Here is a 22,574-nt window from a genome sequence, read left to right as displayed (position 1 = left end):
AACTTTCACTTTCACTATATATATACATACGAACTTTATAATTATATAAAATGTGCACATGTAAAAGATTTTATTTATTTCATTCATTAAGATGCTATAAGTGTTACAAAAGATAATTCAAAGAATCACAATATTATAAATCAGGAATTCACAAATAAACTGATAATAGATACAAAACTGCCTTCCACTACAGAGCAAATCAGTTGTACGTATGCTGGAAAAAAAAATGCACCTGTCTGTAAACAAGTATCATGTGCATTTCTCTGGGTTATTTACAATTTACAGAGCTGTAGATTAGTGCAATGACAAGAGAACACAGACATCATTAAGAGAAGTGGGTAGGTGACCCTTTTTAAACATCTGTTACAATTTAGCATTAAACATTGAAATATTCCTGAATACTACCATTATATTGCCTGGATTAATTCAGTAATTGTCCAAGCATGCAAATTTCTCTAGTCAGATTCCATAGCTTGGTTTATAATCTAAAAAATAAAAAATGGATGTACTAACTCCTATTAATATGTTGCCAACTTTAGAACAGTGAATCAATGAGATGCTAAAGATATTTAACTGTAGAAGAAAACTCATTTAACATATAATTTGATGAGACAGGCACTGTCATTCTCATACTAATGATGATGAAACTTAAACTTAGTGATTACTTGGCCTGCCTAAAGAATTGCAACTGCTGAGCAGTAGAGTTAGGATTCAGTTGCTAATTCTGTTACTGATTCAGTAACTAATTCTGAATATTTTCTCTTTCTATTTTACAAGCAACTCTTAGAAGTTCCTTTGTTCTTCAGAGGCAAAGTTGCTTCTCAGTGTATGAGAGATAAAGTACTTTGACTCATCTAACTAGGCAAGGTTTCGACTGAAATAGAAATACCTTAATTTGTTGTGCAAGTAAAAAAATACTGCAAAATGGAACAGAAGTGAGTTACTCAGAGTTTGCTATATGCAAGGTGATTAACCATGATCATTCACATTGGTGAAAGATGAGAGAGTAAATGAAAGTAAGAGGTTCAGAGATTAGAATTCACCCACTGGTTTGATGCTGTCATCTAATGTGGAAAATGATAGCTTTAAGGAATAGAAGCAGCAAGTTATCATTTCAACTGGAAATACGTACATTTTCTGTGCTTACTGTTCATATGCCTAGGGGTTACCAGGATGCCCAAGTGGATTTAGAATTAATGTTCTGATTACTTTAGCCGTTTTCATATTTACTTTTTTCTGACTCTTCAGGTTATTATAAACATCAGTACCCTGTCAAAATCCCAACCTCCAGGAACCCTGCAGAGAATGGAGGTGGAGAACAGCACTGTGAAGCCACAGTTCTTTCTCTTGGGATTCAGTGACCACCCGGAACTGCAGAGTGCTCTTTCGGCTGTGCTTTTGTCCATCTACTCTGTTACCCTGATGGGCAACCTTGGGATGATTTTATTAATCACAGCCAGTCCCCCTTTGCACACCCCTATGTACTTTTATCTCCGCATCTTGTCTTTCATAGACGCCTGCTGCTCTTCAGTCATTGCCCCCAAATTACTTGTGGACTTAGTTTCTGATAAGAAGATCATTTCTTACAATGGCTGTGCTGCACAGTTATATTTCTTCTGCTGTTCAGTGGACACAGAGTCTTTTCTCTTGACTGTCATGGCTTATGACCGGTATATAGCCATCTGCAACCCCCTGCTTTACACTGTTATTATGTCCAAGAGGATTTGCTGCCAGCTTGCAACTGGAGCGTTTCTGGGAGGCACCATGAGCTCAATCATCCACACCACTAATACCTTTCACCTGTCTTTCTGCTCCAATGAAATTAACCATTTCTTTTGTGACACCTCCCCTCTCTTCTCTCTGTCCTGCACTGACACTTACATCCATGACGTTGTACTGGTGGTCTTCGCTAGTTTAGTGGAAGCCCGCTGCCTTCTAACAGTTCTCCTCTCCTATATCCTCATCATAGCAGCCATTCTTAAAACAGGTTCTGCCGAGGGAAGAAGAAAGGGATTCTCCACTTGTGCATCCCATCTGACCGTGGTCTCTATCTACCATGGTACCCTGATCTTCATTTATTTGTGCCCTGGCACTGGCCATGCAATGGCTATTGATAAAGTGACCTCTGTGTTCTACACCTACGTTAAATCCCTGAATTTACAGCCTTAGGAACAAATATGCAAAAAATGCCTTCAGGAAAATGATTAGCAGAAAATTTCTTTCTTAAGAAACGATAAAACTGAGACTGACAGCTTTTCTACCCTGTTTCTTGACCTTTGTTCTTTAAATCTCTAAAGATTCTGAGAGCTGAAGCTCTAGTACTTTGACATCAGTTCCTATAACCCACCAGTACAACCTTCTGAATGTTTCCCATTATTTTCAATTGTGCCTAAATTGAGTGTAGGGAGCAGGCCTTAATGATCTTAATCTTCTCTCCAAACTAAGGAAGAGTAGCAATAGGGTCTCTCTGCTGTTTTGCACAAAAGGTCTTTTTTACATCTCTTTTCTCTGTTCCTGAGAGGCCCTAATGAGGTATCGTGAGAAGAGCAACTGCTCTATCCATGTCAGTTAAACTTACTTCCCTAAAGGCTCCATTTTTTTAAAAAACAGTAGGCTTAATAGACATGCTCAGTCAGGAGAGAGTGTTACTGTATCAAATTAGTTTTGTTTATACCCTTTTTATGTACTTGCATCACCCTGTAAATATTCCATCATAACACATAGAAGTAAGTAGTAAATAAATAAGAATAAACAAGAAACCTCCCTCCATGTCTAAATATTCCATAAAAGCATGACACTTACTTTCCTGTTCACCATTTTTTCTACTATGCCACTTACAGTGTTTGACCTGAGAATTCAATTCAAAAATACTTATTGAACAACAAATGAATAAGTATAGCCAGAACAATTAATCTAAAATTGAATCTTTGTAACTTAATCAAAAAATTTCTCTTTTCTTTGATTTTATCCTACCATGTTCACTTTAGGTGAAATCTATTTGCATATGTTTTATTTTGCCCTATACAGAAATGAGAGTCAGAGACAGGAATTATTTGTTGTAAAACTCTTCATTCTGCCTTAATTATGTCAGCACATCCCCTGATCCTCCAAAGGACACCAAAGAGGACTCCGTCTCCTCACTGGGTTCATAGCATTACACTAGTTAATAATGAAAATAAGTAAACAAATAAACTGAAAGGTCCCATAATATAGTTTAAATCATAAGCCATATATGTTAAATCATATATTAACATAAACATAGTTCCCTTTGTAGGGGAGGAACAAAGTATTAGTTATATTAGCATGCTATATATAGTGATTATATGATATATATATTATATAGTGATTGCCTCTTGAGAAACCTGTATGCAGGTCAGGACACAACAGTTAGAACTGGACATGGAACAATGGACTGGTTCCAAATAGGAAAAGGAGTACATCAAGGCTGTATATTGTCACCCTGCTTATTGAACTATGCAGAGTACATCATGAGAAACGCTGGGCTGGAAGAAACACAAGCTGGAATCAAGATTGCTGAGAGAAATATCAATAACCTCAGATATGCAGATGACACCACCTTTATGGCAGAAAGTGAAGAGGAACTCAAAAGCCTCTTGATGAAGGTGAAAGAGGAGAGTGAAAAAGTTGGCTTAAAACTGAACATTGAGAAAACGAAGATCATGGCATCTGCTCCCATCACTTCATGGGAAATAGATGGGGAAACAGTGGAAATAGTGTCAGACTTTATTTTTGGGGGCTCCAAAATCACTGCAGAAGGTGACTGCAGCCATGAAATTAAAAGACGCTTACTCCTTGGGAGGAAAGTTATGACCAACCTAGATAGCATATTGAAAAGCAGAGACATTACTTTGCCAGCAAAGGTCCATCTAGTCAAGGCTATGGTTTTTCCGGTGGTCATGTATGGATGTGAGAGTTGGACTGTGAAGAAGGCTGAGCACTGAAGAATGGATGCTTCTGAACTGTGGTGTTGGAAAAGACTCTTGAGAGTCCCTTGGACTGCAAGGAGATCCAACCAGTCCATTCTGAAGGAGATCAGCCCTGGGATTTCTTTGGAAGGAATGATGCTAAAGCTGAAGCTCCAGTACTTTGTCCACCTCATGCAAAGAGTTGACTCATTGGAAAAGACTCTGATGCTGGGAGGGATTGGGGGCAGGAGGAGAAGGGGACGGCAGAGGATGAGATGGCTGGATGGCATCACTGACTCGATGGACATGAGTCTGAGTGAACTCCGGGAGTTGGTGATGGACAGGGAGGCCTGGTGTGCTGTGATTCACGGGGTCACAAAGAGTCGGACATGACTGAGTGACTGAACTGACTGAACTGATATAGTGATTATGTTATCTATGAAAGTATCAAATAAACTGGAATAATATTCTAAACAAAATTTTAACAGTGGTTATCACAATTGTGTAGTGCTAAATTATTGTATGCTAGTTAATCCCTGAAATATTTTCCAAAAGCTTAATTAACTGCGTATTCTGTTCTGCCTGTATTCAATTAGCAATTAATCCAGTTGTGAAAACAACACAATTTAAAGTTCTCAGAAGCATTCATTTTATCTTAGGTTGTGGCCATGAAAGGAACATGGAGGCACTCTTTATAATTTTAGGAGGAGAGAGCAATTGCTTATACAGATTTTTATTTAAGTTAGGTCCTGATCACTTATGTTCAATATGCCTTTGGTGCTGATGATTTTATAATCAAGATATCATTTGAAGGAAACAACATATTAAAAAACTTGGAACTTTCAGCAGATTATTTGAATTAGAATTCTAATACAAATTGGAATTTTAGACAAATGTATTTTATTGTTTCTTCAATATTTTCTCTCATGATTTCAAATTATTTGTAGTTCATAGAATATAGCACATATCAGGAACTCTCAATCACTCTCTAAAGCTCTTCACACCCAATGAAATTTATTAAGAACATGTGGAAGTATTTATATCTGCAAACATTAGGCTTCTCAGGTGGTGCTGAGCCAGAAATTTCCAGACAGTGTAAGACTTTGAAAACTCAATTCCTGTTTTTTTTTTTTTTATTTCAATTTTTTTCTTCTCAAGTAAGCATCTCACTCCCTTTTCCAATTTCCAGGCATTCAGAGGAATGCCTCCCTGGTCTGGTAACATAAAACATTCAAACCCAGGACAATACAATCATGAACTACTGTTTAATCTATCAAGGAGAAAAGCTCCAGGTAGACAATTAGCTCCTAAACATTTATATCTAGCCCCTAAATAATGGCCTGGGGTCTTAAGAAAGTGTCAAGGAACAGTGTCACAATGTTTGGAAAAACCGAGAAAATTGGGGATCCAAGAAAGCCATAAAAATGACAAACTGGATGTTGTGAAGTTTAAGCTAATTGGTCAAAAATGATGCATATTAAAGTTGCAAGTCAACCAAAAATGTACAGATCAATAGTAATAAATATATAAAGCTGTTGTAATCCCCACCTTTTGGGGCCTCTTCTCCCCCTGTCAGTGTCTATGCTAAGGGCTTTGCATCTCTATCTTTTAAAATAAACTTTGCCTATGTGAGTGTTTGCTAGTTTGTGGAGTTCATTCCTCGGCTCCACGAATAGAACCTGCTTTCCTGTTTCAGCACCAGTGATAAGGAATCAGCCTGCCAGTGCAGGAGATGCAAGAGGTGTGAGTTCAATCCCTGGGTTGGGAAGGTTCCCTGGAATGCTGAATGGCACCCCACCCCTGTATTCTTGCCTAGAAAATTCCATGGACAGAAGAGCCTATGCTCATGGGGTTGCAAAGACTTGGACATTTCTGATCATTATAATAATGAAGCCCATTCATATCATGTAAAATTAGCTTCACTGACCATTTTAAAAATATATATTTAATGAAACAAATCCCTTTTCTATATCTTTTCAAAGTTTTGATTTAATAGTGTTTACAGAGGATATGCAGAGTACATCATGAGAAACACTGGGATGGAAGAGGCACAAGCTGGAATCAAGAGTGCTGACAGAAATATCAATAACCTCAGATATGCAGATGACACCACCCTTATGGCAGAAAGTGAAGAGGAACTAAAGAGTCTCTTGATGAAAGTGAAAGAGAGTGAAAAAGTTGGCTTAAAACTCAACATTCAGAAAACTAAGATCATGTCATCCAGTCCCATCACTTCATGGCAAATAGATGGAAAACCAGTGGAAACAGTGGCTGACTTTATTTGGGGGGGCTCCAAAATCACTGCAGATGATGACTGCAGCCATGAAGTTAAAAGATACTTGTTCTTTGGAAGAAAAGCTATGACCAACCTAGACAGCATATTAAAAAGCAGAGTACTAACGCATATATATGGAATTTAGAAAGATGGTAACAATAACCTGGTGTACGAGACAGCAAAAGAGACACTGATGTATAGAACAGTCTTATGGACTCTGTGGGAGAGGGAGAGGGTGGGAAGATTTGGGACAGTGACATTGAAACATGTAGAATATCATGTAAGAAACGAGTTGCCAGTCCAGGTTTGATGCGCGATACTCGATGCTTGGGGCTGGTGCACTGGGACGACCCAGAGGGATGGTGTGGGGAGGGAGGAGGGAGGAGGGTTCAGGATGGGGAACACATGTATGCCTGTGGCGGATTCATTTTGATATTTGGCAAAACTAATACAATTATGTAAAGTTTAAAAATAAAATAAAATTAAAAAAAATAAAAATAAAAAGCAGAGAAATTACTTTGTCAACAAAGCTATGGTTTTTCCAGTAGTCAGGTATGGATGTGAGAGTTGGACAGTAAAGAAAACTGAACTCTGAAGATTCGATGCTTTTGAACTGTAGTGTTGGAGAAGACTCTTGAGAGTCCCTTGGAATGCAAGGAGACCCAACCAGTCAATCCTAAAGGAAATCAGTCCTGAATATTCTTTGAAAGGACTGATGCTAAAGCTGAAACTTCAATACTTTGGACACCTGACGTGTAGAACTGACTCATTGGAAAAGACCCTGATGCTGGGAAAGATTAAAGGCAGGAGGAGATGGGGACAACAGAGGATGAGATGGTTGGATGGCATCACCTACATGATGGTCATGAGTTTGAGCAAGCTTGTGGAGTTGGTGATGGACAGGGAGGCCTGGCGTGCTGCAGTCCATGGGGTCGCAAAGAGTCGGACAGGACTGAGCGACTGAACTGAAGTGAAATTCAATACAGGGGTATAACTACAGATACAAATGACATTATTATAGAATTTAGTGAGGTTTAGAATATGAGTTACCATCATAATTGAAATGGATGGCAGGGGAAAAAATGTCATGTAGGACTTAATATTTGAGGGAGGCTTCTTTCTTTTCTTTCTTTCTTTCTTTTCTTTTCTTTCTTTCTCTCTCTCTCTTTTTTTTTTTTTTTGAAAAAGCCTTTTCAGTGTGAGTACAATTTGGACAGTTAAGCTTCAATCTGCATGTGGTTGCTATTGTTTAGTCACAAGTCTTCTCTGACTCTTCTGTGGCCTCATAGGCTGCAGCCATGCTCTTCTGTCCATGCAATTTCACAGGTAAGAATACTGGAATAGGTTGCCACTTCCCCCTCCAAGGGATCTTTCTGACTCGGAGATCAAACCTGTGTCTCCTGCCATTTGGCAAGCGGGTTCTTTATCACTGAGCCTCAGAGAAGCCTCTACCATCTACACATACTGCCATGGAAATCAAATTAATTAACAAAGAATCTCAGTGAATTTCATTTATAAAATTTCACAAAAGAGTGCTGCAATATATATCAAAAGCTTAACCAATATTGAGTAAAACAGTAATAACAAAATGAGAAACAAATAAAAAAAAGAGAGAAACAAATAGTAAGAATATGAAATATAGAATATTACACAAAGGGTAAATACACTCCTGAGGAAAAAATATAAAAGTTCAAATTTATTTCATTTAGCCTATTTCCTATTGGTAGATATTTAGATTATTTTCCCTGATGCTGGGAAAGATTGTAGAGGGGAGGAGAAGGGGATGACAGAGAATGAGATGGTTGGATGGTGTCACTGATTCGGTGACATGAGTTTGAGTAAGCTCTGGGAGTTGGTGATGGACAGGGAAGCCTGGTGTGCTGCTGTCCATGGGGTTGCAAAGAGTAGTACACAACTAAACAGATGAACTGAACTGAACTGATTATAAACTCTGATGCAATGAATACTTTGAAAGTGGTAAACTTTTCCAGGTTCAATTGCTAGACTTACTGGTTTAAATGATACTTGCATATTTAATTTTCAAATTCCAGGTGAATTATATATTTCATTCAAATAATAGCAAATTATCTTCCATAAAGAAGACTAATTTAAACTTCCACCAACAATGAATGAGTGTGAAAAAAAATCAACCTTAAAATGATAAAGAGTTAGACATATGTAACAGAGCCTGGCTCTAATATTAGCCTCTGGCCCAATTTTGTGGTTGAGGCTTCATTGCCTGTAGAATTAGGGAACACCCATATTAAACTGACTTTTCCATTAGTTAAAACTAAAGGTCAAGAAACAAGGTAGAAAAGTTATCAGCCTCAGTTTCATCCTTTCTTAAGAAAGAAATTTCCTGCTAATCATTTTCCTAAAAGCATTTTTCACGTCTTTGTTCCTCAGACTGTAAATCAGGGGGTTCAGCATAGGTATAATCAATGTATAGAACACAGAGGTCACTTTATCAATATCCAGTGAATGGCCAGCACTGGGACGCAAATAAATGAAGATCAGGGTACCATGGTAGATAGAAACCACAATCAGATGGGATGCACAAGTGGAGAATCCTTTTCTTCTTCCTTCGGCAGAACCTGTTTTAAGAATGGCTGCTATGATGAGGATATAAGAAAGGAGAACTGTTAGAAGGCAGAGGGCTTCCACTAAACTAGCAAAGACCACCAGTACAATGTCATGGATGTAGGCGTCAGTGCAGGACAGAGAGAAGAGAGGGGAGATGTCACAAAAGAAATGGTTAATTTCATTGGAGCAGAAAGACAGGTGAAAGGTATTAGTGGTGTGAATCACTGAGCTCATGGTGCCCCCTAAAAACGCTCCAATTGCAAGCTGGCAGCAAATCCTCTTGGACATAATAACAGTGTAAAGCAGGGGGTTGCAGATGGCTATATACCGGTCATAAGCCATGACAGTCAAGAGAAAAGACTCTGTGTCCACCAAAAAGCAGAAGAAATATAACTGTGCAGCACAGCCGTTGTAAGAAATGGTCTTCTTATCAGAAACTAAGTCCACAAGTAACTTGGGGGCAATGACTGAAGAGTAGCAGGCGTCTACGAAAGACAAGATGCAGAGAAAAAAGTACATAGGGGTGTGCAAAGGGGGACTGGCTGTGATTAATAAAATCATCCCAAGGTTGCCCATCAGGGTAACAGAGTAGATGGACAAAAACACAGCAAAAAGAGCACTCTGCAGTTCCGGGTGGTCACTGAATCCCAAGAGAAAGAACTGTGGCTTCACACTGCTGTTCTCCACCTCCATTCTCTGCAGGGTTCCTGGAGGTTGGGATTTCAGCAGGGTACCGATGGGGATGTTGATAATAACCTGAAGATTATCTACAAAGAAAAATAATTGAAGTAGTTAGAACAGTAATTCTAAATCCACTTGGGTACCCTCATAACACTTAGGCATAAATAAAATTTAGTATAAGCATAGCTTTTCAACTGAAGTACTTTTTAAAAAATTAGTTAATTGCTTTTTTTTTTTTTAATGTTTGGCAGAGACATGTAGCTTGCAGGACCTTAGTTCCCTATGAGCAATGGAACCCATGTACTTTATACTGAAAGAACAAAGTCTTAACCACTGGATGGCCAGGGAATTCCTTGAGATAGTTTATTTAATTGAATTGATTGTTTATACTTCTATTTCTTAAAGATATATATATATATATATATATCAGTTCAGTTCAGTTGCTCAGTTGTGCTTTATATATATATATATATATATATATATATAATTTATTAAATGAGACACCATAATTTATTAAATGAGACACCATCAAACCAGCCGGTGAACTCTGAATTTCTTAATTTCATCAACTCTCTCATCTGTCACCAACATCAAGTGATTGAGGTTAGTTACATTGATACATAGCAAACTGAGTAACTAGCCTCTCTTTCTCTTTGTGGTAGGTTTATTTACACAACAAATAGATACATTTCTATTTCAGTTGAAGCCTTATACATGTAGAGGAGTAGAAGTTCTTTATTTCTCACCTTGAGCTGAGAATTTGCCTCTGAGGACTAAAGAAACTAGTTAAAGTTTCTTGAAATCCACTGATGAAATAGAAGGAGGTAAGATTCAGAATTAGTTATGTAAGTAACTAAATCCTAACTCTGCCTCTTAGCAGTTATAAAGTCTTTGACAGGCCAAGCAATCACAGAATTTTAGCTTCATCACCTATAAAATGAAAAGGACAGTGCCTTCCTCATCAAATCGTATTACATTTCCTTCTAGTCCCAATATCTTCACCATCTTGTTCATTCACTATTCTTTTTTTTTTAATTTAAATGTATTTATTTTAATTGAAGGCTAATTACTTTACAATATTGTATTGGTTCTGCCACACATCAACATGAATCCACCACAGGCGTACACGTGTTCCCCATCCTGAACCCCCCTCCCAGCTCCCTCCCCGTACCATCCCTCTGGGTCATCCCAGTGCACCAGCCCCAAGCATCCTGTATCGAACCTGGACTGGCAATCCATTTCTTATATGATATTATACATGTTTCAATGCCATTCCCCCAAATCATCCCACCCTCTCCTTCTCCCACAGAGTCCAAAAGACTGTTCAATACATCTGTGTCTCTTTTGCTGTCTCGCATACAAGATTATTGTTACCATCTTTCTAAATTCCATATATTAGTATACCGTATTGGTGTTTTTCTTTCTGGTTTACTTTGTACAATGGCTCCAGTTTCATCCACCTCATTAGAACTGATTCAAAGGTATTCTTTTTAATGGCTGAGTAATACTCCATTGTGTATATGTACCACAGCTTTCTTTTCCATTCATCTGCTGATGGACATCTAGGTTGCTTTCATGTCCTGGCTATTATAAACAGTGCTGCGATGAACATTAGGGTACATGTGTCTCTTTCCATTCTGGTTTCCTTGGTGTGTATGCTCAGCAGTGGGATTGCTGGGTCATAAGGCAGTTCTATTTCCAGTTTTTTAAGGAATATCTACACTGTTCTCCATAGTGGCTGTACTAGTTTGCATTCCCACCAACAGTGTAAGAGGGTTCCCTTTTCTCCACACCCTCTCCAGCATTTATTGCTTGTAGACTTTTGGATTGCAGCCATTCTGACTGGTGTGAAATGGTACCTCACTGTGGTTTTGATTTGCATTTCTCTGATAATGAGTGATGTTGAGCATCTTTTCATGTGTTTGTTAGCCATCTGTATGTCTTCTTTGGAGAAATGTCTGTTTAGTTCTTTGGCCCATTTTTTGATTGGGTCGTTTATTTTTCTGGAATTGAGCTGCAGGAGTTGCTTGTATATTTTTAAGAATAGTTGCTTGTCAGTTGCTTCATTTGCTATTATTTTCTCCCATTCTGAAGGCTGTCTTTTCACCTTGCTTATAGTTTCCTTTGTTGTGCAGAAGCTTCTAAAGTTGACAACATAGTAATTCTGTGGTATTCCATATATCTACTTTATGTTATCTGAAATCCAAGCTATGAAATACAACTAGAGAAATCCAAATGCTTGCATATTTATTAAATTCATCTAGGCAATACAATAATAATATTCAGGAATCTTGGATGGCCCCTTTGATTAAAATGATAAAAGATGTTATAAATGCTCACCTACCCACCTCTCTGTGTTATCTCTGCACTTCCTTGTCATTGCTTTAGTCCACAGCTCTGTAAATTGTAGATAACGCATAGCAGTGCAAGTGACGCTTGTCTATAGACAGGCACATTTTGCCCAGGATAGAGATGATTGATTTCTCTCCCCTCTGATGGTAAAAATCCAGCTTTACATCTATTTGTCAGTTTATTTGTGAATTCCTGATTCACAATATTGTGGTTCTTTGAATTATGTTGTGCACATTTCATAACATGTTACATATTGAATAAAGTAAGTACAATCTCTGATGCCTGTACATGCTATATGCATTGTTATTGTTCTTCAGTCGTTAAATAGTGTTTGATTCTTTTCTTTTTTTAAATTTTATTTTATTTTTAAACTTTACATAATTGTATTAGTTTTGCCAAATATCAAAATGAATCCGCCACAGGTATACATGTGTTCCCCATCCTGAACCCTCCTCCCTCCTCCCTCCTCCCTCTTCCCTCCTCCCTCCTCCCTCCTCATACCATCCCTCTGGGTTGTGCCAGTGCACTAGCCCCAAGCATCCAGTATCGTGCATCAAACCTGGACTGGTGTCTCGTTTCATACATGATATTTTACATGTTTGATTCTTTAGGATTCCAGGGACTGCAGCGTGCCAGGTCTCCCTGTACCTCACTGTTCCTGCCTATAAAAGTTAGAGATAAGTTAAATATGTGTGCATATATGTTATATACACATGTATATTTTTCTTTAACAATTTACATTATTCATGGCTCTTACAAACTCAGTATTTAAATAACTTCAGATTTGAAAACATTTTCATTGTCATCTCATATTCTCTGTCTCAGAACATAATCTAAGCACATTACTAAAATCTTAACCTCCCATCCTATCCTCAATTTGTTCCAAGATCTTAACAAAACTAAATGTCTTATTAAAACTGTGTATACATTTAGAGTTAATAAGCACAACTATCTGTGAAGCTATTTTTGGGGCACGGAAAATGAACTACAGCCACACTGCATTGCTCAACACCTATTTTTCTGCATCTGTTCTGTTTCTATGTAGATTAGGCAAATTCTGGGTAAATGTGTGTATCTGACATTAACGCATTTGCATCTTATAATTTTCAAAGTAACCTTTCTCATCGAATTTAATTCTCACAGTTCTTTAAACAGTGCTAATCATCTCTCCATTTTATTGAGGAGGAATTGATGATTTCAGCCCAATGAATAGTCCAGGACTGCATAGCTTTGCAATCCAAGAACAGGTCCAGAGTTTGGACATTCTGTACACTGGACATTCTTCAATAAACACTACCTTCCCAGAAATGGAAATGTTAGAAATGGTGGAGCTTAGAAGATGACTGTAAATAATATAGTTATTTCCCCAAAACTCAATGTGCTCACCTGCCAGGGAAGTCCTTAGTCACTTTTTATTTTTTCATTTTATTTTAATTTCTTTAAGCTTTTCATTTTGTATTGAGGTATATCTGATTAACAAACAATGCTGTGGTAGTTTAAGGTGAACAGAGAAGGACTCAGCCATACACATGCACGTGTCCATCCCCCTCAAACTTCCATCCTTCCAGGCAGCCACATAACATTGCACAGAGTTCCCTGTGCTGTACAGTAGGTCCTTGCTGATTGTCCATTTTTACTACAGCGGTGTGTGCATGCTCACCCCCAGGTCCCATTCTCCTCCCGCTACTCTTTTCCACTGGTAACCATAAGGTCATTCTCTGAGTCTGTAAGTCTCTGTTTTTATACGTTCACTGCATCAACTCTTCTTAGGTTCCACATATAAAGGATGTCATATGATATTTCTCCTTCTCTGTCTGAATTACTTCACTCAGTCTGACCTCTCTAGGTCCATGCATGCTGCTGCAAATGGCACTATTGCATTATTTTTAATGGCTGAGTAATATCATTATTTTTTAAAACATTTTTTCCTTCTCCCTTAAAGTCAGCCCTCTTATCTGCCTGAATCCTTTTGCTTGTGTATTGACAGTTGTTGGTATCAATGCATTACCATAAGATAGGACAAATAATATAATATAAAAATCAATTCAGCTGTAGTTGATATATAGCTCCATCCATTCTTAAAAATAAATAATATACAATGAGCACAGTGTTTAATTCTGATTCCCAGTCAGAGTCCAGTGATGGGGAGGTTTGTTTTAAGGTTTGCTCTTGTTGTTGTTTAGTTGCAAAGTCTTGTCCTGCTCTTTTGCGACCCCGTGGACTGTGGCCCACCAGGCTTCTCTGTCCTTGCAGTTTCCCAGGCAAGAATCCTGGAATGGGTTGCCATTTCCTTCTCCAGGGGATCTTCCTGATGCAGAGATCACACCCATGTCTCCTGCGTGGGCAGGCAGATTCTCTAACACTATCGTGTGTCAAACATTAGGGTTTTGTTTCTGCTGTTGTTTTTGTTAGATATATTTTCAGAATTTAAAACCTGTATTACCCTAAGTATGTTTATCCTCAAAACCAGCGAGCTTCCCTAGTGCCTCAGAGAAGAAAAGTCTGCCTGCAATACAGCAGACCTGGGTTTGATCTCTAGGTTGGGAAGATCCCCTGGAGAAGGAAATAAGAACCCACTCCAGTATTCTTGCCTGGCAAAACCCATCAACAAGGAGCCTGGCAGGTTATAGTCCATGGGGTCTCAAAGAGTTGGACATGACTGAGCTGTTAGTAAAAAAAAATAAAAATAAAAAAGTAAGATAAGCACTTAAAACCCCATCAAGTTCTAATAGCCTAGGATTAAGGTAAGAACACTTACCAAATTATTATCTTTTTCATTCACCTTCTTACTACACTGTTGTCAGTATCAGTTCATTTTTCACGGGAAAAATCAACTTTAGGACTTAAAGATTTAAAAAGAAAAACTGATCCATGGTCTAATTTTTGCAACCTGATTTGGGCGGGTCTTCTGTGTTCATAGAAGAAATCTGTGCCTTCCTTAGGAAGGCTGCAGTTCCTTAGGGTAATGCAAGATCTTTTATATATTGCTTTGAAGCTTTTGAGATTAGCTTTCTAATCTCAGATCTCAGGATCACACACTCTGATATCCAAATCCCAAAGGGAAAACTTACCTGAGCAATTAGAGTTCTACTGAGGAGTCGAGTACACACCAAGGAAATGATGTAATGTGTTTTTCTATATCTTAAGAACATCTCAAGCAAAAATATATTATGACTTTCAAAATGGTAGATTGTTATACATAAAGTTGGAGGATGATAGTTGCTATCTGATTTGACCTGTTCAAAGCAATTTATCAATTAATAGAAGTTCTATGTGACAGGACAGTGGTGAACTGAAATGAAGCCAAATATACCCATACACGAATTGAGAATTAGAAGGTCTTTAAGTAGACACTGTCAACTAAAAAATAATATAGTCACAACCTAAAAGTGGAGATTTTACTTGATGGGAATGTTAAGACCTCTGAGGCCAGGAGGCAGCATCTCAGTAGTCATGAGAAAACCACTCAAGGAGGCAGGAGGGGGAGTCAGGGTACACCCAAGTTTGCAACAAAGGGGACAGGGAATCGGAACATCAGAGACTATTGTGAGGTAGAGAAAATCAGATATCAAGTTAAGGAGTTTATTTTTCGTCTACATATAGAAAGATGCAAGCCTCTGGGCTCACTGAATTCACTCCTTTCATATGCACTTCAGCTCAGTTCAGTTCAGTCACTCAGTCCTGTCCAGATCCCATGGCCTGCAGCATGCCAGGCTTCCTTGTCCATCACCAACTCCCAGAGCTTGCTATTTGGAGCCAAATTCTATCTCCTTGTTGTTTGCACCCTTAATTCCTCGCTCACCTTAAGGCATGGCCGATGTGGCAGATGGCTGCTGCGTGCATTCCCTGAGCTCTCAGCAAACACCTGTGTGGGTGGCAGCGTCTGCTGGCTCTCAGTTTTGGGAGCCCTCATTCACATTTGGAGGCAAGAAACCATGGATGGCTGTGTCATTTCTTGTTTATGGATATGACAGCAGACATTTAATTTCACTTCATGAGAAAGTCAATGATGAATGAAATTGACTCCAATATGTGTTATCTGTGCATCACATTCAAGTGGAATTTTGGCCATCCAAGGTCAGAATTTGGAGAAGGCAATGGCACCCCACTCCAGTACTCTTGCCTGGAAAATCTCATGGATGGAGGAGCCTGGTAGGCTGCAGTCCACGGGGTCGCTAAGAATCGGACACGACTGAGAGACTTCACTTTCCCTTTTCACTTTCATGCATTGGGGAAGGAAATGGCAGCTCACTCCAGTTTTCTTGCCTGGAGAACCCCAGGGACGGGGGAGCCTGGTGGGCCGCCATCTATGGGGTAGCACAAAGTCAGACACGACTGAAGCGACTTAGCAGCAGCAAGGTCAGAATTGACCTGATAATCTTAACTCAACACAAACATTTACTCTATGTATGTGTGCCAGCTGGTGTGCTGGATACAAAACAGAGAAAGGGAGGATAAATGGAACTCCATATGAAGAATTTCGCAAACAGAGAATACTGAATGAGAGACAAAACAGGAACAAAAATAAGAAATTGATTGGAGATTGAAAATTTCATTGTGTGATCCAAGTATTGAAACGAGATTTAGAGCAATGTTGCCTGTGTGTGTGTGTATGGGCTTCCTTGGTGGCTCAGTGATAAAGAGTCTGCTTGCCAATACAGGAGCCACAGGAGACAAGGGTTCTGTCTTTGGGTTGGGAAGATCCTCTGGAGGAGGTAATGGCAACCCACTCCAGGATCCTTGCTTGGATAATCCAATGGACAGGGGAGACTTGTGGGTTACAGTCCGTGGGATCACAAAGAATCGGACACAACTGAGTAGCACACAACACAGTAAAATGAAGCACAATGAAATTATAAATGAATGAGAAATTCACACGAATTCCTACAATTTGCAGGTAAGAGAGTGGCCAGATTATTTATGTGAAGCCACGTAAAGAAATACAGAATAACCTTCCTGTGTTTGCTTTACAGACAAGTTGGAGGAGCAGTCAGTGTGCCCCCTTTACTCCAGATGGGGCAGAGGGGAGCCTCGCACAGTGGACGGTGCACTGTCTATAAAGCCAGCCCTCAGCTCACCCATAGCAGTGGAAACTACATGACAGAGACGGTTCTGTCTATGCAGATCAGTGGTGACATACATAGGCCTTGGCAGATGCAGGCTTCCAGTGGGGAAGAAGGAAATGACAGCCTGAGGGTGATGAGAACCAAATGCTTTGTCTTAAACAGCAGAAAATGGTGTTGGGAATGCAAGTGTGTGCTAAATTAATTGTTTTTTCCTGCATTGGCAGGCAGATTCTTTACCTTCTTAGTCACCAGTATATATAAATATATATATATATATATAAATATGGGCTTAGCAGGAGACACTGGTTTAATCCCTGGGTCAGAAAGATCCCCTGAAGAAGGAAATGGCAGCCCACTCCAGTATACTTGCCTGGAAAATCCCATGGACAAAGAAGCGTGGCTATGGTCCATGGGGTAACAAAAGAGTCACATGTGACTTAGTGATTAAATAACAACAACATATGCAAAAAAAGTGATATGAATCACTTTGCTGTACACCTGTAACTAATACAACTTTGTCAATCAACTATATTTTAATAAAAAAATAGATTTCCAAGAACCTGAAATTGTGTTTCATTTTTACAGCTGGATTAATTGCTAATTGAATATCAGGAGAACAGAACTTTATAATTTTGTTTCGAATATTATTCCAATTTATTACATAGTTATGTAGAGAGACTGCATAAATCATTACACATGGTATGCTAACATAACTACTGCTTCTTTCTCCCCAGCCCACCCCTCACAAGGGGAATATATTTTTATTAATAGCTCTTCTTTTACAACTTAAATTATATCAACAGGGCATTCAGTTTCTTTCTTCTTTTTCAATTTTACCTAGTGTAATGCTATGAACCCCCTGGGGAGATGAAATTGTCCACTGGAAAAAAATGCACAAACTAAAAGTTGAGAGTTATATTTTATTGGGCAGACATTCTGAGGACTTCAAGCCTGGGACACAGCATCTCAGATAGTGCTAAGAAACTGTTCTGTAGAGGTGAGTTCTGAAGAGGCAAGGGGGAGCCAGGAGAGACAGAAGATTTTGCAACAAAAGATCAGATAATCAGAACACCAAAAGATTATTGTTGATAAAAGAAAACCAGATAAACTAAAGACTTTAGCACTTTTTCTGTGTATGAGAAGATGCAACAGTTTGGGCTCTCTGACACTGTTCCTTTGATATGCATCTTCGCTATCTTGAGAGTCCCTTGGACAACAAGGAGATCCAACCAGTCCATCCTAAAGGAAAGCAAGCCTAAATATCCATTGGAAAGACTGATGCTGAAGCTGCAGCTCCAATATTTCGGCCACCTGATGGAAAGAACTGACTCACTGGAAAAGACCCTGATGTTGAGAAAGATTCAAGGCAGGAAGAGAAGGAGTTGACAGAGGAGATGGTTGGAATGGCATCACCGACTCAAGGGACATGACCTTGAGTAATCTCCAGGAGTTGGTGATGGACAGGGAGGCCTGGTGTCCTGTAGTCCATGAGGTTGCAAAGAGTTGGACATGACTAAGCGACTGAATGGAATTGAACTGAACTTAGCTATCTGGGGCCAGCCTACCCTAAGAAAGCCTATTTTGTGCTTTCTCATCCTGAGTTCCCTCAGGGCTCACTGACCAGGCAGCTGTATTATTATGACAGCTTCAGGACTACAACCTCCTTTGTTTACTGATGGGGCAGGCAACAGTTTTCATTAACAAAGTCCTCAACCAGGGGATGTTTGGTGATAATAAATGAAGCAGAATGAAGAGAAACTGAGCAGATTTTTACATCAAATAATTCTTGTCCCAGATTCTTATTTTTGCCTAAGGCAAAAGATAACAGTGCAGATGGATTTCACCTAAAGTGAACAGACTAGAATGAAATTAAGGAAATGATTATTATTTTTTTTTTGATAAATTTACAAAGGTTCAATTTTTTAATTAGTTTTTCAGGCTAATTCATTCATCTATTCAATAAATATTTTTGAATTGCATCCTGAGGCTAAGCATTGTACATGGTAGACAACAGTGAACTAGACAGGAAGGACCAAACTTTTATGGAATATTTAGTCTAGAGAGAGAAATTTCTCGTTCATTCTTACTTACAAATTATTTGCTTCTAAATGTTATGATGGAGCTTTATTAGGGTGAAACAAATACATGAAAAGAATATAAGCAAACCTAATTTGACCCGCTAACACTCCCATCCGACTCAGCAAGTTTATTAAGCCTATTATTAAAAATAAATAAATAAATAGGAGCCTTTAGGAAGGTAAGTCAAATTAACATGGGTCGGGGGTTGCTCTGTGCGTGACATCTCGCTGAGACTTCTCCAAGAAAAGAAAAAAGAGGTGTAAAAAACCCTCTCTGCAAATCAGAAGAGTGACCCTATGACTACTCTTCCTTAGTTTGGAGAGTTTAGTGTAATGACTGTTTCCTAAACTGATTTAGGTGAAAGTGTAAGTAGTGGAAAATATTCAGAAACTGTACTAGTAAGACTACAAGAATCTATGTCGAAGTTCCTGCACTGCTTCTCGTAGAATCTTTAAATACTTTAGGATGAAAGTACTGTATCACCCAGAACATAATTTAGTGCTGGTTGCTTTTTTTAGGGCACCTTTTACATCCTTATTCCTTAAGCTATAGATCAGTAGGTTTAACATGGGGATGACAACTGTGTAAAAGACAGAGGCCGTTTTGTCTGTGTCCATGGAGTAACTGGCGCTGGGTCTGAAATACATGAACAGGAGTTTGCCATGTGTTGGGGGCCAGCGTGAGGCACTCCGCCTGTGGCAAAGGTCATGAGGAAGGAAGCTCAACATACGCAAAAGCGGGATTGAGCCTCAGGACTCCCCCTGGAAATTCTCGAGCATCTACCCCCATAAGCAGAGCCTGCCTACTTTACTACTTTGTGCTCTCACCTACACCTCTGACTTTACGGGGGCTGTCCCCCACCACCTCTTTCAGAGAAGGAGTTATCTTAGAGCTCCAGTTAATAGTAATTCCTGGGCATGATAGGAGTGTTTCAACCTACAAACTCCTCTGAAGGTTCTCTAGACTGCCTGACAGGCTTGTCCGGCCACACGTGATTGCTCACAGCCTCCCAACCGTGAGAGGCACGAGATGCTTTAAACCTTCTAAAAACAGGTTCTTTAGAGAAGTTAGAAAACTATTAGTATAAGTATAGTGGGCTGGTTAGAAATTGTATTGGTGAAGGGTTTTTCATTTGTTGAGCCAATGTTTGTTGCTGAGTCTCCACATCCCCTGCCCTTACACACATTAATGAATATATAGAAGAAATAAGTATTACCTTTGATATTAATCACGTTAGACCTTAGGCTAAGTAAATTCTTTCCTTAATGAAAACCCACTACACCCTCACCCTATAGGAATGTAACTTTATTTGGTTGGCATCTGTTTTGAGAATAATCACCCCTGGAGAAATAAGTGTCCTGGTTGACTGACCACTGTCACAAGGAGAGGGTCATAAACTGTCAGCAGGCCCCCTGGCTAGAAGATGATGTAACACCCCTAAGACCTCTATATACATTTGTATGAAGCACCTGACTTTGATAAAAGTCAGGACTGCTGACCCCACGTGACTTTTGCATAACATCTCAGTGTATAAAAGTAGACCATGGAAAATAAAGAATTGGGATCAGTTTCTTGAAATACTGGTCTCCCCATGTCGCTCTCTCTCTCAAACTCTGGCTGAGTCTCCATCTGGAGTGCAGAACCTGCCATGCTTACTAATTATGCCTGGGCTTCTAAGATCCGACCGGGGAGGCCTCAGTGTCTCCTCTCCTTCGGGAGAACGGAAGGATGCCTGCGGCCTACGTAAGTGGTGCAAACTTCTTATCTTGAAGTTTTATTGGTCTCCCACATAAACCAAGCTACTCAGCCTCTTTTCTCCACTGAATTTTCCTGCTGAGCTATCCTCATTCTATTACTCTTTATATCTCTAATTAATATTTAAATAAGTCGCTGACACCGTCCTCGCTTCAAATACCCTGGATCAGCTGGGGCTGGACCCCAGCAGCCATGAAATATAGCCACAGCGGTTAAGTGGGAAGCACATATAGAGAAAGCTTTGCATCTCCCCTCGGCTGAGTTCATCCTAAGGATGGTTGTTATGATGTAGCTGTAGGAGAGGAGGACAGGGATAATGCTGGTCCCCGCAACACAGCCAGTAAAAGTGAACATCACAATCTCATTGCTGGATGTATCTGAGTAGGAGAGGGCTAATAAGGGTGGGATGTCACAGAAAAAGTGATTGACGATATTGGAATTGCAGAATGACAACTGAAATTTACAACAGGTATGGATTGCTGAGTCAACCAAGCCTACGATGTAGGCAATAACCACAAGCTGGGTACAGATTCCCCTGGACATGGCAATTGTATAAAGAAGTGGATTGCAAATGGCCACATAACGGTCACAAGCCATGACAGCCAACATGAGACATTCCACATCTCCAAAGGCTCCAAAAAAGTACATCTGGATGGCACATACATCATATGGAATCCTTTTTTGCTCGGATAAGAAATCAGCCAGCATCTTGGGAGAGATAGTAGAAGAACAGCAAATGTCACAGAAGGACAGATTGCTCAGGAAGTAATACATGGGTGTGTGCAGTCTGGGGTCCCTCTTGATCAGCAGGACCATCCCAACATTGGCAACTGCAGTTATGCCATAAGCCAGCAGGAAGAGCACGAAGAGCCCCTGCTGTACATCTTGTCTACGGGAAAGGCCTAAGAATATGAAGTCAGCAAACACAGTGCAGTTTTCAGCAGTCATCCCTCACACGTGAAAATTCCTAGTTATGAAAAAGGAAATGGAAGTGGAGGGTTAATATCATCTTACTGTCTTAATTGCTAAACTGCTATTTGTTTCGATATTTCAGTAATTAGAAGAAGAGATAAATAATGCTAACATGCCTTGAAGTTAAATTGACCCTTTGGGAAATATTGAAGTTAAATTGACCCTTTGGGAAATATTTCCAACTTGATATAACTGATAAAAAGATAATAATAATGATACATTTGTAAACCACTGTAGTGTTTGCAGCACAAATTCATCTAAGATAAATCAGGCTATTTCCACATCAATTTGTATAGTGTTTATGACCATTTTTGCTACTTCAATCTAATATTAAGGAATTTATGTCCTCATATTAAAGGCAAGATTCTTACAATTAGTTGGTCCAGATAACCCTAGACTTCTGACAAGATCTCTGCTTTGTTTTGTTTCAATGATGTACAGATATTATCATATCCTGTAATAGAGAAATATAGTTAATGAGTGATGTAGATAATGAATATATTGCTTTGCAATTTCTTCATCTTCCATGAGTGTGGAGCAGGGAGAGCTATGGCAAGTTTCTGAACATAACAAGAACTCTTTTTCCCCATTAAACTCTCAGGTCTGTTCAACTTTAGTATATGTGAGATAGACAGTTTGTGAAGACCCACTGGAGCATAAAGGTGATAGCTTTTGTGTAAGAGGGTGGAAGGGTGCCTATGTATGAAATGTTAGAGTGGAGAGGCAGTCATATTCCAGGGCTGATATTCTCGCCTCTGAGAGTTGCTGCTACATAGGGGGGATGATGAAGAATGTCTGGGACCCAGTTGTAGAGATGCTGATAGCACAGATGACAGAGAGGCAAGAAAGGCAGTGTGGTTTACTGTGTGGATCCTTCTGACCAAG

General features: G+C 39.3%; 3 protein-coding genes across 3 annotated transcripts; 1 reads left to right on the top strand and 2 right to left on the bottom strand.

Moving 5' to 3' along the window:
- Positions 1 to 1,305: 1,305 nt before the first annotated feature.
- On the top strand, positions 1,306 to 2,169 carry LOC133237357 (olfactory receptor 5AP2-like). The gene has a single exon (XM_061399419.1). The coding sequence runs from the start codon at positions 1,306 to 1,308 to the stop codon at positions 2,167 to 2,169; it is 864 nt and encodes a 287-aa protein (XP_061255403.1).
- Positions 2,170 to 8,544: 6,375 nt separating this feature from the next.
- On the bottom strand, positions 8,545 to 9,539 carry LOC133237355 (olfactory receptor 5I1-like). The gene has a single exon (XM_061399418.1). The coding sequence runs from the start codon at positions 9,475 to 9,477 to the stop codon at positions 8,545 to 8,547; it is 933 nt and encodes a 310-aa protein (XP_061255402.1). The 5' UTR covers positions 9,478 to 9,539.
- A 9,846-nt stretch (positions 9,540 to 19,385) lies between these two features.
- LOC133237354 (olfactory receptor 5W2-like) lies at positions 19,386 to 21,689 on the bottom strand. Its single transcript, XM_061399417.1, has 2 exons — positions 20,912 to 21,689; positions 19,386 to 19,626 (listed from the first exon to the last, which is right to left on the bottom strand). Exons 1-2 carry the CDS (start codon positions 21,663 to 21,665, stop codon positions 19,442 to 19,444), a joined length of 939 nt encoding a protein of 312 aa, XP_061255401.1. The 5' UTR covers positions 21,666 to 21,689; the 3' UTR covers positions 19,386 to 19,441.
- Between the last annotated feature and the right edge of the window lie 885 nt (positions 21,690 to 22,574).

The sequence above is a fragment of the Bos javanicus genome, chromosome 24, assembly GCF_032452875.1.
Source record: "Bos javanicus breed banteng chromosome 24, ARS-OSU_banteng_1.0, whole genome shotgun sequence".
NCBI classification, from domain to species: Eukaryota; Metazoa; Chordata; class Mammalia; order Artiodactyla; family Bovidae; genus Bos; species Bos javanicus.
This window is presented reverse-complemented; position numbering and strand designations above follow the sequence as displayed.

Coding starts and splice junctions, on each gene's coding strand:
- LOC133237357 (XM_061399419.1), top strand. CDS start 1,306: ATGGAGGTGGAGAACAGCACTGTGAAGCCACAGTTCTTTCTCTTGGGA.
- LOC133237355 (XM_061399418.1), bottom strand. CDS start 9,477: ATGGAGGTGGAGAACAGCAGTGTGAAGCCACAGTTCTTTCTCTTGGGA.
- LOC133237354 (XM_061399417.1), bottom strand. CDS start 21,665: ATGACTGCTGAAAACTGCACTGTGTTTGCTGACTTCATATTCTTAGGC. Junction 19,627..20,911: donor AACCGCTGTGGCTATATTTC/ATGGCTGCTGGG, acceptor GGCCCCCAACAC/ATGGCAAACTCCTGTTCATG.